This window comes from Lipotes vexillifer, unplaced genomic scaffold (genome assembly GCF_000442215.2).
Source record: "Lipotes vexillifer unplaced genomic scaffold, Lipotes_vexillifer_v1.1 scaffold1529, whole genome shotgun sequence".
NCBI classification, from domain to species: domain Eukaryota; kingdom Metazoa; phylum Chordata; class Mammalia; order Artiodactyla; family Lipotidae; genus Lipotes; species Lipotes vexillifer.
Genome location: NW_006784325.1, coordinates 356,843 through 371,751, shown reverse-complemented (window position 1 = coordinate 371,751; position 14,909 = coordinate 356,843). Strand labels below are relative to the sequence as shown.

The 14,909-nt window shown below is 56.0% G+C and overlaps 1 protein-coding gene across 1 annotated transcript in view; it reads left to right on the top strand.

Annotated features, from left to right (window-relative positions):
- GOLGA3 (golgin A3) overlaps window positions 1–14,909 on the top strand; it is a 44,159-nt gene that overhangs the window by 21,137 nt on the left and 8,113 nt on the right. Inside the window, exons 11-24 of the mRNA XM_007456691.1 lie at window positions 284–361; window positions 1,111–1,374; window positions 2,363–2,457; window positions 3,174–3,390; window positions 5,821–5,964; window positions 6,615–6,812; window positions 7,658–7,774; window positions 9,700–9,839; window positions 10,567–10,699; window positions 10,921–11,043; window positions 12,481–12,645; window positions 12,897–12,899; window positions 14,022–14,185; window positions 14,675–14,883. Coding sequence (XP_007456753.1) covers window positions 284–361; window positions 1,111–1,374; window positions 2,363–2,457; window positions 3,174–3,390; window positions 5,821–5,964; window positions 6,615–6,812; window positions 7,658–7,774; window positions 9,700–9,839; window positions 10,567–10,699; window positions 10,921–11,043; window positions 12,481–12,645; window positions 12,897–12,899; window positions 14,022–14,185; window positions 14,675–14,883 — 2,050 coding nt within the window. The remainder of the gene's footprint in view (window positions 1–283; window positions 362–1,110; window positions 1,375–2,362; window positions 2,458–3,173; window positions 3,391–5,820; window positions 5,965–6,614; window positions 6,813–7,657; window positions 7,775–9,699; window positions 9,840–10,566; window positions 10,700–10,920; window positions 11,044–12,480; window positions 12,646–12,896; window positions 12,900–14,021; window positions 14,186–14,674; window positions 14,884–14,909) is intronic.

Sequence of the window (14,909 nt, the reverse complement as noted above, 5' to 3'; positions counted from 1 at the left end):
TAAACAAGTGCAGACGGAACGAGGAAGCCGCAGGGTGTGGAGGAGGTAGAGTTAGTGCCAGAAGTGGTTTTGGATTCGAATCCAGCTCCATGAGCGTCAAGGACAAGAGGAGGTCAGCACGTTTTCCCTCCAGGAAGTAGGTGCGATTTCTCTGCAGGTGCTGACCCGTCTGTAACCTTCTGGGACAGGAGGCACAGAGGCAGGTCTGTGCACACGTGTCCCCCTGAGGCACAGGGCCCTCCCGGAGCCATCCGTGCAATGTCTGCACACATGTTCCTCACAGGTGGAGCACCTGCAGCAAGAAGCTGCCTCCCTGAGAAAACAGGCACAGAAGACAAAGGAGCAGTTTCTTCAACAGAAGGTGAGAACGTGGGGTTAGCTTGCTTTCTGTGAAACAAGTGCGTGAAGAAAATCCTGTACGTTTAATCTCTTCACTGGAAGAAAATAATTCAAGAGGAAGGTAACAGCTAGACTCCAGCTTTTTGAAGGCACTTCACTGATTCTGCGGTGCACTCCTCACCCCTCCCATTGTTATGCCTCTGGAGTCAGGTGCATTTTCAGGGTGGGGTTGGCATCCAGACCATGCGGGTCGTGCCCTGCTGGCACATCAGTGAGTGCTCACTGCCTCCACGGCAGCCGGGGCTCCTGCGTGACGTTGCCTTGAAGAATACGCACCGCGACCCAGCACTGAAATAAGGCGCTGCACGTTAGTGAAGCCAGTTCTGCTGTCTGAGGAGTGAGTGCAGAGCACCACCAAGGGTCTGAGGAAGCGGCAGCTGAGGGCGTTGTAAGCGGTGGTGGGTTTCATCGCTTGAGATGCAAGCGGAGTGCCTGTCAGAAGCCAGGCAGGGCAAGTGGAGCGGGAATGAGTGGCCACATTCCCCCGAGGAAGTGAAGCAGTCAGGGCCCCCAGCGGCTGGCATGGCTCCCCTGTGCATTGCCCAGTCCTGCTTAGGTATGTGTCTCAGTGAGTGGTATCTCGGATTTGGTGAAATATATATCTTCAGCCCCAGAAAGTTATATAGATAAAGTGGTGAGCATTTTTGTTTAAGTGGCTTGACCCCTTGGAAGACCCGCCCCGCGGGCTGCAGCTTCCGGCCTGTTGGGCAGGTGATGGTGGAGGCCTACCGCCGGGACGCCACCTCCAAAGACCAGCTCATCGGCGAGCTGAAGGCTGCAAAGAGGAGGCTGGACTCGGAGGTGAAGGAGCAGCGGCAGGAGGCCGTCAGACTTCAGGGGGAGAAGAGGGCCGCGGAGGTGCAGCGCTTGCACCTGCAGAGGGAGGCGTCGCAGGCCTGTCAGCAGGTGGTGGAGCTTGAAGGGCACCTCCAGTCCACGCAGAGGGAGCGCGACGAGATGGAGACACACTTACAGGTCTGGGGACGCCTTTGACTTGTGAAGGTTCAGCCGAACGGGCCTGAGGCTGTACGGTGGGCGGGGGAGGGCCTGTGGAGCTCAGATCCAGGCGGAAGAGAGCCATGGGAGGGTTCCTGAGACAGTCCGAGCCGGCGTTTGAGTGGGCGCCGGAGAGAGGCAGCAGGGGGCACGGGGACGTGGGCCGGGCCGCCTGCAGCAGCTGCTTTGGGCTCCGGGCTTTAAGGGCAGTGGGGCCAGATTTGCTGTGCACGCACCAGGGCCCCCGTGGCCGGCGGAGTCTGTGAGAGACAGTGGTGGCTGTGCCGCTGAGGGTGTCTGGCACGGCGCCGGGGAGAGGGAGACCTCAGGCCAGATGCCTGCAGCTGAGGAGCGTTTCTGAGGCAGGCGGTAGACCTGGGGAGAGCGGTGGCAGGGTGTCAGACTGAGGGCTGCGTCTTAACGTGTGACGTGTCAGAAGTCCCACGGAGGGCCGGGCAGGGTCCAGGGAGGCAGGTAGGCTGGAGGCCGCAGCTGAGAGCCATGAGAGTGCAGGCGGGACAAGAGGGCCCGGAGGCTGTGGGGAGCCGGGGGCTGGTGGGACCCCTGCAGCTGTGGGACGCGGGGCTTGCGGCTGCAAGGGCCAAGCCGGTCCTGGGGGGACGGTTCTCATTGCACAGGGGCAGACGGGGCAGCGGGCAAGGCCAGGAGGGGGCGTGAGGCTACCCCGAGGTGCTGGGAGAAGCTGGGGAGGGGACCGGGTGGGAGCCATCGCCTGAGGCATTCTCATTGGCAGCTCTTCCCGCCTGCCCCACCAGCGGCCTTGACACGGGCGGTGCAGGACCCTCAGCCTCCGTGGAATGGCCGCTTATCGCGGGGTCCTTGGCCAGGGTCTTCCTCAAAGCCCGTGCCCTGCAAGGCGGCCTTGAGAGGAAGCCAGTCCCACATTTGGGCTTCAGGTGGAAGGCTTGGCACTCCTCATTTTGTCTTTTCCTCCCTTTATTTGAAGTCTTTGCAGTTCGATAAAGAGCAGGTGGCTGCTCTCACGGAGGCCAACGAGGTGCTCAAGAAACAAATAGAAGAGCTACAGCAGGAAGCCGCAAGGTATGCGGGCGCGGGGCGTGTGCTAGCGGCACGCCGGGTGGTAGCTGTGAGCCGTGCGGGCCCCCCCCAGCACCGTCTGTCCCGCCCTTGCCGGTCTACAACAGGCAGCCTGGGAAGTCAGAGTCCAAGTTTAAAACTGGAAAAGTGATTCCGTCGCGATCCGACGGTTACACGTGGATGTGCTAACACATCCTTTCACAAACACTCCCCATTTGTTTTTGTTTTCATTTGACTTTTCGTGTCAAGCGCTTGTGGCAGCACCCTTCGCACCCCCAGCGCACTGCCCAGGGTGGACACCTGTGCCCGTCCTCACCCGGCCTGCTCCAGGCCTTTCACTCCCGCGGCGTGTCCCGCACCGCTCTGCTCTGTCAGCCGCTGATGTACTGTGAGCCTGAGTGTTGGGTTCCTTGCTGCTGGTCAGGAAGAGCGCTGGAAGCTTCCGTTTGGTAGGAGAGGAGTCTTCTCTGTCTCCACAAGGTGGTTTAAGCAGCTCCGAGAGGGGAGCAGGACAGACGAAAGCACGGTGCTGGGCTCTGTAGGGGATACCCACCGACCACATCCTGGGGAGCTGGGTTCTGGGCAGCGCAGTGCTGGAGAGGGTGGAGCTGGGGGCAGATGAGGGTGGAGCTTGGATGGAGACACACTTGGCCTTTGCTTGGTGTGGCAAGTGGGTCGGAGGTGAGCTGAGACTTCCTTCTGTCTCTGCCACGCCCCAGGGCCATCACCGAACAGAAGCAGAAGATGAAGCAGCTGGGCTCAGACCTGAGCAGCGCACAGAAGGAGATGAAGACCAAGCACAAGGCCTACGAGAACGCCGTGGGCATCCTCAGCCGCCGCCTGCAGGAGGCCCTCGCGGCCAAGGAGGCGGCCGAGGCCGAGCTGAGCCAGCTGAGAGCCCGCGTGGCCGGTGGCGGCAGCGACCACACCCTGCACGTGGGTAACCCGCCTACTCAGCTGGTTGCAGAGAATCGGTGCAGGGGTCTGCGGGGGCATGACGTGTACAGGCACCTCCCCTCCGAAACCCTCCTAGGAGGGTCTAGAAAGGAGGTGTGTGGGCAGTGTTTCTTCAGAATACCTCGCGGTAGCAATGTGACCAGGGGCTCTGATGCTGCGTTTGACCCCTGCAAACGCGTGCGGGGCGCTCGCCCTGCTGGCCCCGGCCCTCCTCATGTCTGGGGAGGAGGTTCTGTGAGCGCCATGCATGGGGTGTGAGAGGGCTTGGGGTGAGGGTCGAGGGGTCCAGGACAGCCTTTTGGACAGGTGGCGTCTGAAATGGTCTTGCGCAACGGCGGGCATCTCAGCAGAGCGCTGCTCCTGTGTGCTGGGTCTGGGGGGCATGGGGCCAAGTAGGGGTCTGGCTGGAGGGGCTGGGGGCCGGGGTCCGGGGGTTTGGAGTGGAACTTCCGTGTGACAGAGAGCGAGCTGAGACCTGGCCACCATCCTGTCGGGAGGACCCAAGGCCAGGAGAGGCTGTGACGGTAGCTGAGGTGATGGGAGCCAAGTGCAGGAGCCGATGGGAGGCGTCTCGGAGGCCAGCGCCAGGTGGGGGGCGGGTTGCTGATGGCTCTGCGACAGACGGCCCTCGAGGTGGACAGCATGTGCGACGTAGTTGAGGGAAGTTCCTGTGAAACGCTCGGGTCCAGGAGGAAGAGGGACCTGCACACGGTGAGGGCCGAGAGCTGCGGGAACTGCTCTTCCCCCCGTGGCGTCCTGAGGCGAGAGAGAGCCTTTTGCTTTGGGTTATTGTTTAGGGTGGGGGACCTGTAGCAGGGTGGGCGCGCGCGCGCGTGTGTATATGTGTGTGTGGAGGGGGTGTATGCATGTGGTGGAGGCTCTCAGGTCTCCTCTGGGCGTCACACTGTCACTCTGTCAGTCACGAGTGTCCTGGTCCCCAGAGCCCTGCAGTCTGGATCTGACCACCTCCTTTTACTTTGGCTAGTGGGTATAAAATTCTGCGTTTTGTTTATCACCCACCGATTTGAGTCATTTCCCTTATGCTTAGTAATCGTATTTTTTTCTCATCTTTGTTCCTCTCTCCTCTCAGTTTAAGAATTCGTAAGTTGGAGGACACTGTAGCATAGCGTGGTGTTCTCTTGTAAAATACATAGATTCAGTATTCCCTCCCACATGCTTACTTTTTACATTGGGAGGGGGAGAACTTAATTGCAATTTCCTTTTTACTTTAAAATCTCTCTCTGTTTAATTCTTTGACTTACATGGTACCAGCAGTGGGTGTCACTGCCATGCAGTCTGTCACCCTCTTGCTGCACAGCCGGTGGCAGCTGGGCAGAAGCACAGCCTGGGAGCCAAAATCCTGGCTCAGCCTGTGCTTCGGCCCTGGTGAGGTGGGGTCTCAGGCAGCTCACTCACCTTGCTGATCCTCAGTAAAATGGAGGCCGAGGAGAACCAACAAGGACCTACTGTGCAGCACAGGGAACTCTGCTCAGTATTCTGTAACAACCTAAATGGGAAAAGAATTTGAAAAAGGATAGATAGAGGTATATGTAACTGAATCACTTTGCTGTACACCTGAAACTAACACAACATTGTTGATCAACTCTAGTATAAACTAAAAAGCAAAAAAAATGAGGCCGATGGGGCTTCCTTGGTGGCGCAGTGGTTGAGAATCTGCCTCCCAATGCAGGGGACACGGGTTTGAGCCCAGGTCTGGGAAGATCCCACATGCCGCAGAGCAACTAAGCCCGTGCGCCACAACTACTGAGCCTGCGCTCTAGAGCCCGTGAGCCACAACTGCTGAGCCCACGTGCCACAACTACTGAAGCCCACGTGCCTAGAGCCCGTGCTCCTCAACAAGGAAAGCCAACGCAATGAGAAGCCCGCTCGCCGCAACTAGAGAAAGCCTGCGCGCAGCAACGAAGACCCAACTCGGCCAAAAATAAATAAATTAAATAAATTTATTAAAAATGAGGCCGAAATGAGGTAAATGGTAGAGCCTCCCTCATTAGGACGGCTCTGTGGAGAGACAGTGAGGTGCTTAGATCAGCGCCTGCCCCACAGCAGCAGCAGGAAGAGTGTGTGCGCGTGTGCATTTGTGTGTGTGTGAGCACGTGTGTGTGCACACGCATGTGGCATTGGTTACATCGTGCCTGGTGCAGCTTAGTTGCCACAGACGGTAATTGATAGTTCTTATCTTTCTGTGTTTTCAAAGCATTAAGTGAAAAAGTGAGTTTGTGAGTCATTACTGTGTGGCTACCCGGTAGCTGACTGCATCCTGTAAGGGAGAGGGAAGGCTGCAGAGAGCTGATCCCCTGTCGCAGGTGGTTGCAGCCTTGGGCGGTCGGTTCCGAGCTGGGCTACGTGCTGGGCCCCGTGACCAAACCCGCCTTCCGTCCCGGCCCTCAGGAGCGGGTCCAGGCCCTGGAGGCGGAGCTGCAGGCTGTGGGCCACAGCAAGAGGATGCTGGAGGGGGAGCTGCAGGAGGTCATCGCGCTGACCAGCCAGCAGCTGGAGGAGCAGCGGGAGAGGGTGCTGGAGCTGGAGGACGAGGTAGGCGGGCGCCGCGCGGCCCCACGTGCAGGGCGGTGCCGCTGGCCGGGGTGCTCGGCCTCCGCCCTGCGTTTCCGGGGCGTCAGCCACTTGCCCGGTTCTCTGAGCCCCCGCCCTGCCGGAGCCGCGCACGCACGCGCTGCTGCGGGGCCCGCTGTGCTCGCTGCCTCTCTGGTGTGGCAGACGACACACCCGGCTCAAAGGGACTCAACCCTTAGAGGAACTCCACGTAACTCTCAGGCCCAGACGGTCGTGGCTTCGGGTGGTGCCACACGAGCAGCGTGGTGGTGTCACCTAGGACTCTGCACAGGGTCCCAAGGTGGCTGTCAGGAGCTGCGGGGCTGCGTGCACAGTTGACAGTTGTCTCTCACTCTCAGTCCGGGCCCCGCCTGGGCTCCGACCCTGGGTGTGCTTCTCCGAAAGCCCTCGGTTCCCGGGGGGAGGGCTGGGCTGTCTGCTGTGGGTCCAGGAGAGAAGGGGCGTGGCCACGGCAGCCTTCCCAGCTGTGAGGCGAGGGCCCTCTTGTCGGGGGCAGTGCTCACCTGTGCGTTCTTGCGGGTGGTGGTAGCTTTTCAGTTCCTGGTGTGCGAGAGCTTCACGAGCCAGAATGGGCAACTCCCTGACGTCACGGTGACTTTGGTTTGTTTCAGCTGCAAGAGTCCAGAGGCTTCAGGAGGAAGATAAAGTGCCTTGAGGAGTCGAATAAGAAGTTGGCTCTGGACTTAGAGCATGAGAGAGGGAAGCTTATGGGCCTTGGACGGTCTAGCGCGGCCCTGAGGGAACACAACGGCATCTTAGAGACAGCTTTAGCCAAGAGGGAAGCAGACCTGGTCCAGCTGAACCTGCAGGTATGGAAACTCCTTTGCAGCAGGAGACTTGCTGCAGGCGGGGCAGCCCTCCGAGGGCTTCGGCTGTGTGGTCTGCACTTGGTCATCACAGCCACCTGCAGGGTAAAGGCCAGGGAATCTGCTGGAGTCGCAGCCCCTCTGCCAGCCCTGAGGCGGGGGTGGAGCCGGGGAGCCTGTGTCTCCCCGAAGCTGAGCTGTGGAGGGACTAGGCTCAGCCCATGAGGTTCCTTGTGGGTGGGTGACTCCCGGAGGGTAGAGGGGACCTTTCCCAGCTCAAGGCAGTCATGCTGTGTGTAAGGGACTCTGACCCGAGGGCCTCCTGTGATTCAGCACTGGGGTTCAAACCCCAGCGGGGCTCTCCCTGCAGACCCCGTTGTTAGCTCCTCCACTCTGCAGCCCCTCTGGGCGTTTCAGGGAAGTCTTCAAATGGCGTTCAACAGCCCATCCCAGCCCATGCCTTGAATTCACCAGATTTTAGAGCGCTTCCTTAGTTCCCACCACTCCTGCCCCGGGCAGCCTTGCTACGGAGGCGATTGCCTTGATAAGCCTGGGTTTATATGCATCTTTTGGGTCCCTAACGAGATGCTTGAATATGATCATATGATTGATGATACTCCTGTGATCTGAGATTTCGGTTTTGCACACGGCGTTCTCCAGAGATGGAATTCTCACTCCTTTCCTGGCTTGTACCCTTGTTGGCAACATGTTATGATGTCTTGAGCCCCCGTGACGCTAGACTCCCCCACGTGGCACTGATCAGAGTGGCCCCTGCTTGTTCCCAGGGCTCCTCAGGCTTTGGAAATTTGACGTCCTTCCTTCCTTACCACTCTCGGAATGTGCTGTAGGTGCAGGCAGTTTTGCAGCGCAAAGAGGAGGAGGACCGCCAGATGAAGCAGCTCGTCCAGGCCTTGCAGGCCGCGCTACAGAAGGAAAGGGTGACGGTGCACGGCCTCAAGGAGCAGGTGTGTGTCTTCCAACCGGCTCCAGATTGCAGCCTCATAGAACCTCTGGAATGTAATTTTTAAATGTCTGAAAACTGAGTCTTAGTACCCTTGACATGAGTTCCCTTCCAGGAACTTAGCGTGTGAATACCTTTGCTGACGTGTCCAAGGACAGGGTATCATCACGGGGTTGGTGACAGCGAGGCTGAATGGGCAACTCCCTGACGTCACGGTGACTTTGGTTTGTTTCCCCCCCCTCCCTGTGCTCATCAGTAAAAGAGTGTGTGCCGTCGTGCGACTCTAAGATATGTGCACAGAGCTCCGTAGCTACGTATTTTGCTGGGGAAAGATGCCCTGCACGTAGTGTGGAGTTAAAAAGCAAACTGCAGAGTAGTATATGTTTATTTGTGTTAAAAATGCAACCAAGAGAGGTGGTTCTGGAGACCCATGGCCATGTTCTGCATTTGGAGCAGTCTTCCTGGCTCAGGTGTTCACCAGTGTATCAGGTGGCTCATCCCGCAGAGGGCCCTGCCCTGGCCACCCTGCGAGCTAGAGTGGACCTCAGGCCATGCACTTTAAAAGTTTTACTGTCACGATGCCTCGTCTGTGGTTTCTGTAAAGCTCTTTCCTTATTAGACTGTCAGCTTCCTGGGACGAGGTCTGCGGCTTGTTTACCCTCATGTCCCCAGTGCCTGCAGAGAGCAGATGCTCAGAACATGTTTGTGATTGGCGCATTCATGTGTCTATAGGTGCATGTGACCTGGGCTTTGCCACATTCTTTAAAAATTTCTTCACAAAAGTACCCTAGAGATAGAAGGAGATAGTTCTTTATTTCCTGGGTGAGACAGTAAGACATTCTTTTAAAGTACAACTAGTTTTAAGATATGTTAAGAATATTTTAACACGAACAATTATTAGCTTATTCTTGACCCACGTTTGCCTCACCTGCAGCTGATATTTTATCCTTGCGTGGCGTTGCTGCACGTCTAATGGTTCCAAACTGAGTCAGCAACACTCCCTACTTTTCTATCCCCACCTTCCTATCTTCTGCTCTGTACTCAGGTATCACTTATATTGTTTTATTCTCACCTTAAAGACGTTGTAACTAGGAGATTTTTAACTAAAGGTGCTGGAAGGATAATGTATATTTTACTTTGATTTCTTATTTTAAGGGCAGTAATTGTAAATGATGCTTATTTATTCCTCTAAGTGCATTTGGTCTGATTGTCTTGATTGTAAAAATAGTACATGTAGTAAAAATTTTTAGTGTGCACGGAGATTAAAGTACAGATCATCTTGAATCTCTACCTAGTGACAACCACGGCTAATGTTTTCTACTGGAGTTTTTTTTCCATTCACGTATGAGTTCTTTCTATATTCATCTGTAATATACTATAAATATTTTTACTAAACTTCTTTGAAATGAAGTGCTTGCTAGTGCAATTAGGCAAGAAAATTAAACTGTTGGAAAGGAAAATGGAAAATTTCGTTACATTCTGAGAATTTGCTTGTTTTCTCAGAAACCTTGAGATAAACGGTTGTTAACTATGCAGAAAGCTAGTTGCGTCCTAATGGATGACGAGCAATAGCTTTCTTACAGTTACTAGATGGTATGTGATGGAGAGGCGGGTTCCTCCCAGATACGTGAATTGTGAATGCATGTAACGAGAAACATGCAGATACACTTGAGGAAGACTGTAACCACTGCCCAGACCAAGAAAGTTGGGCACGTTTGCTCGCTCAGCAGGTGCTGCTACCACGTTGCACGCTTGAGGGCCAAGCGTGTGTTCAGTACTTCATCCTTGGCGGGGACCTTGGAAGGCTTTGGAAGGAAGGCCTGCAAGAGCAGCTAGGATGCGAGGGGCTGGGCGGCGGCCTCCACGCACCCGGGCGCGTCCTGTGAGGCTGCGCCTCTGGCCTCGGTGACGCCGTGCTCTTCCTCCCAGGTTGCTGCCGCCCAGGGGGACGCGGGGCACAGCCGCCGCCATTTTAAGGCCGCCACCTTAGAGCTGAGCGAGGTGAAGAAGGAGCTGCAGGCCAAGGAGCGGGAGGTGCAGAGGCTGCAGGCGGAGGCACACGGGCTGCAGTGAGTGCGAGAGGGCGGGGCCGGGCGCCGCCACCCCCTCCATCTCCAGTTAGTGCCTTCAGCGCACCAGGGCCCCGGTGTCCTGGCGGGTCGCTGAGTACTCTGCGGGCAGATCCGAGGAGAGCGAGGTCCGATGGCTGTCTCAGGATGCCGCAGCTTCCGGCTGAAACCTTGTCCTCGATGCCGTGCGCTCCCACTCTGTGCCCTGCTGGTCCTTCTCAGAGAAGACCCAACACAGCCAAAAATAAATTTAAAAAATAAACAGTGAATAAGTTTATTTAAAAAACAAGGCACACAGTTAGCTCTCCCATTCGGAGGCTGACGCCCCCGCCCCTTCCCTGAGGGTCCCCGCCGGCACACGTGGTCTTCGAGGTGCCTCCCCGGCTCCCCTCGGGCTTCCCTTCGTTGCGGTGCGCGGCTCCCATTGGGGTGGCCTTGGCTCGCACCCGTGCGGGCACACGTGTTGGGCACTGCACGTGCATCGGTCCCTCCCATCATAATCCGTGAACGGGGCTCACAAAGCGTCCCTCCCCGGGGTTGTGAGGATTAGTTGAGCTAGTGCATTGCAGAGCTCCTAGAACAGTCCCTGCCCAGGGTGAGCAGTATGGGAGTTTTTGTCATGATGCGTGTCAACCCAGGACATGTAACGTTCAACTGACAACATTTTTGAGTGGGAAGATAATTGGAAGAACGCTGTAATTTCACTCTTCGTTGTTTTTTATGCTAGGATTCAGGAGGGGAAACATGCCCAGGAAATAGCACAGTTCCAGGCAGAGCTGGCAGAGGCCCGGACCCAGCTCCAGCTCCTGCAGAAGCAGCTGGATGAGCAACTGAGCAAAGAGCCCGTAGGAAACCAAGAGGTGACCCGTCGGGGCGGCTTTACATCTCCAGTTAACAGGACTTACAGAGCTAGACTCTGCTGGTTGACACATTCACTTCATTCTCTGCCTTCTTGGAAAGGGATATTTATTTTTTCTAAGTATGATATTAAATGATACGCAGAGATATAGTTAGAGAATGTTATAATGCAAGAAAGCCATTTTAAAATTCTCTTGGTCGTGTGACTTTTTCCCTTCTCTAGATGGAAAATCTCAAATGGGAGGTGGATCAGAAAGAGAGAGAAATCCAGTCCTTGAAGCAGCAGCTGGACGTGACTGAGCGGCAGAGTAAACAGGAGTTGGATGGGATACAGCAGTCACTGCAGGTACGGGGTGTGTATGGGGCGTGTACGGGGCGTGTACGGCATGTGTATGGGGGCGTGTACGGGGTGTGTATGGGGTGTGTACGCGCCCCGGGCAGGACTGCAGCAGCTCCTCCCTGGACTGTGCCAGGCAGCGTGCTAGGTGTGCAGCAGCAGTTCTCAATGGCTTGAATGATCCCACTACACCGTTCTGCAGACATTATCCCATTTCAGAGAGAAACCCAGGTCAGGCAGCTGAGGGATGCTGAGCAGAGACTGGAGCCCCAGGGCCCCACCCTGGGCTGAGCTGTGCGGTGTGTCCCAGAAACGGGATCTCATTAAGTCCAAAAAATGAGACAGTTCCATTCGCCAGTCTGTGATAAGCTTCTCTACGAAGAAATCTAGGCACAGTCTTGACTGCTCGAGGAAAGGGTCGGGAACGTGACTCTGACTGGGATTCCTGCTTGTAGGTGGACAGCTTGAGATAACCAGAACTGACTTGTATTCTGTCTTAGGAACAGTTAGGCTTATTCTAGTAGCTGATCTTGGAGTTTAAACAAGGGTTGGGTTCATTGTCAGATGTGGATGTGGGAATGTTACCGGCCCCTCAGCAGAGGCTCTGAAGTGTGGATGGGAACGTTGAGGACAGTACTGTAACCGGATTCTCCGCAGTGTAGACCCTTGGAGAGGAGTGGCGGCGGGAGGGGAGCGACTCATGAAGGCTGAGAGTTCCAGCCCCTTGGAATTGTGACGTACAAACTAAGATTTGTGCGGTGTGTTTAAGACCTTTCAGTTTTTTTTTTTAACTAATGTGAGTTATACATTTACCACTTTTTTAAAAAAAAATTAGTTTATTTATTTTTGGCTGCACTGGGTCTTTGTTGCTGTGCGCGGGCTTTCTCTAGTTGTGGCGAGGTGGAGCTACTCTTTTTTTTTTTTTTTTACTGTTGTGGCCTCTCCCGTTGTGGAGCACAGGCTCTGGACGCGCAGGCTCAGCAGCCATGGCTCATGGGCCCAGCCGCTCCACGGCATGTGGGATCTTCCCGGACCGGGGCATGAACCCGTGTCCCCTGCATCGGCAGGTGGACTCTCAACCACGGCGCCACCAGGGAAGCCCGGGGCTACTCTTCATTGTGGTGCGTGGGCTTCTCGCTGTGGTGGGTTGCAGAACACGGGCTCTAGACTTGCGGGCTTCAGTAGTTGTGGCTCGCGGGCTCCCGAGCGCAGGCTCACGGGCTCCAGGCACGCGGGCCTCAATAGTTGTGGCACACTGGCTCCCGAGCGCAGGCTCAGTAGTTGTGGCGCATGGGCTTAGTTGCTCTGCGGCATGTGGAATCTTCCCGGACCAGGGCTCGAACCACGTGTCCCCTGCATTGGCAGGCAGATTCTTAACCACTGCGCCACCAGGGAAGCCCAAGACCTTTCAGTTTTAAAAATCTATGACTTTTTCACTTTCTTTAGAATATTAAATCTGAGCTGGAGATGGTACGGGAAGATCTGTCCCTGACCCAGAAAGATAAATTCATGCTTCAAGCTAAAGTGTCGGAACTGAAGAGCAACATGAAGACGCTGCTCCAGCAAAACCAGCAGCTCAAGCTGGACCTGCGGCGGGGAGCAGCCAAGACGGTACTGGGCCACCAGGCGGCTGCTGGGGCTCCGGGATGTGCTGGCGGGAGGCTGGCAGGCTTTCCAGTCGGTCAGCCAGTCACAGAGTTACGTTAACCAACACTGAGTGACGGTCATGTGAAGATAGATGACGATGGGGTGTTCTTCTTGGACCACAGGCCAAGTCTTTTTAATTTAGAGCTTTTTCCAACAGAGTGTTTGCCTCTTTCTATGAATTTGGATGCCATCTTATTGTACTATGCTTTATAAAGCAAGTGAGAGCATGGTTTGCATGTGTTAACAAGAGCCCCTGGGCCTCTAGGCGAGACCAGCTGGGACACAACAGCTGCCAGAACAGGCTCAGGGGCCCGGGGAGCCCGAAGCAGCCGTCATGAGCTCTGTTCAGGTTATCTGATTACCCACCATCTGTTTTTCTAATCAGTCTATGTAAATATTTTGCAGGTGCAAAGAAGTCGCTTAGATTCAGAGGTTTATTTAGCACGGTTTGTTTATCTGTGGAAAAAGTTTGAAGTCCTAGGAAGGGGAGTCTTATGAGTTGGAAAATTGACTTAATTTCTTAGGGAAACTCAGAGTCAAGGCCGTGGTCTCTCTGGAAAGCTCCCACCGTGAGCTCTCATTTAGGGGGTGCTTGGCAGCTCCGGCCTCCTGAGGAGCCAGGATTGTAGTGTTGCTTCATGCATTAGGAAGAAGGTTTTCTGTTCAGCCAACATTTCTTGAACCCCCGTGGCTGCCAGCTCTGCCGATTTAGAACGAGTGGGAAGTGCTTCCCCAGAAGCCCAAGGGGAGCTGGGGAGGCACCTCAAAGACCACGTGTGATGGCGGGGACCCTCGGGGAAGGGGCAGGGGCGTCAGCCTCCGAGTGGGAGAGCTAACTGTGTGCCTTTTTTCTTTTTTAATAAATTTATTCATTTTTTATTTTATTTATTTATTTTGGCCACGTTGGGTCTTCGTTGCTGCGCGGGCTTTCTCTAGTTGCCGGTGAGCTAGGGCTACTCTTCGTTGCAGCATGCAGGCTTCTCATTGCGGTGGTTTCTCTTGCGGAGCACAGGCTCTAGGGGTGCTGGCTTCAGTAGTTGTGGCACGCGGGTTCAGTAGTTGTGGCTTGCAGACTCTAGAGTGCAGGCTCAATAGTTGTGGCGTGTAGGCTCAGTAGATGTGGCTCATGGGCTTCAGTAGTTGTGGTACATGGGCTCGGTAGTTGTGGCTTGTGGGCTCTAGAGTGCAGACTCAATAGTTGTGGCGCACAGGCTTAGTTGCTCCACGGCATGTGGGATCTTCCTGGACCAGGGCTCGAACCCGTGTCCCCTGCATTGGCAGGCGGATTCTTAACCACTGTGCTACCGGGGAAGCCCCTAACCGTGTGCTTTTAAAAACAGAGAAAGGAGCCGAAGGGAGAAGCCAGCTCTTCCAGCCCCGTGACGCCAGTGAAGATCCCTGACTGCCCCGTGCCGGCCTCGCTTTTGGAGGAGCTGCTGCGGCCCCCGCCTGCCGTGAGCAAGGAGCCCCTCAAGAACCTCAACAGCTGCCTCCAGCAACTCAAGTATGACTCTGCTCTGGGCTCCGTCTCGTAGTCTTTACAAATAAGTTGCAGGTCTCAGTTGGAAGAATCTTCCCTATTGCCAGCACCGCACCGTGGTGTTTCTTGGCGGTAGGCTGGTCCCGTGCCTCTCCCTCCATCTCCAAGGTGGGAGCTGTCCGGGGCTAGATGACCCTGCACACCGGGCAGTGCGAGGCCCATGTCTGAGGCGAGGGCAGGTGTGGCTCTGGCCCTGTGAGTGGACGCTCTGCAGGACAGACCCTCGGCTCTGTCTTTCGCACGTTCTCCCCAATCGGCGTGTTGGCCTCTGTGTGGTGCACAGGAAAATGCCCAGAGTCTCTATCGTGCTGTTCCAGGAGAGAGGCTCGACAGGCCCCTCAGGGTGTGCGTGAGCGACCTGCCGTCAGGGCCGGGTCCGAGGTGGCCGGCTGTCTCTGGGGGGGACAGTGACCCCGGCTGTCGTCTGACCGCGCGCCTCCCTTGTCTCCCCAGGCAGGAGATGGACAGCCTGCAGCGCCAGATGGAGGCTCACGCGGTCACTGTGCACCAGTCGTTGTCCTCGTGGACACAGGGGGACCCCGCCAGCCCCTCCCGCCTGGGCGATCACGCCAACCCCAGAGGAGACACGGAGCAACACGGGCAGAGCGGGGCCACGAGAGAGCGCTTTGGAACGGTGACCGCCGAGCATCCCCACCCCGAGCGTTTGTAGCTGAACGCACGGATGATC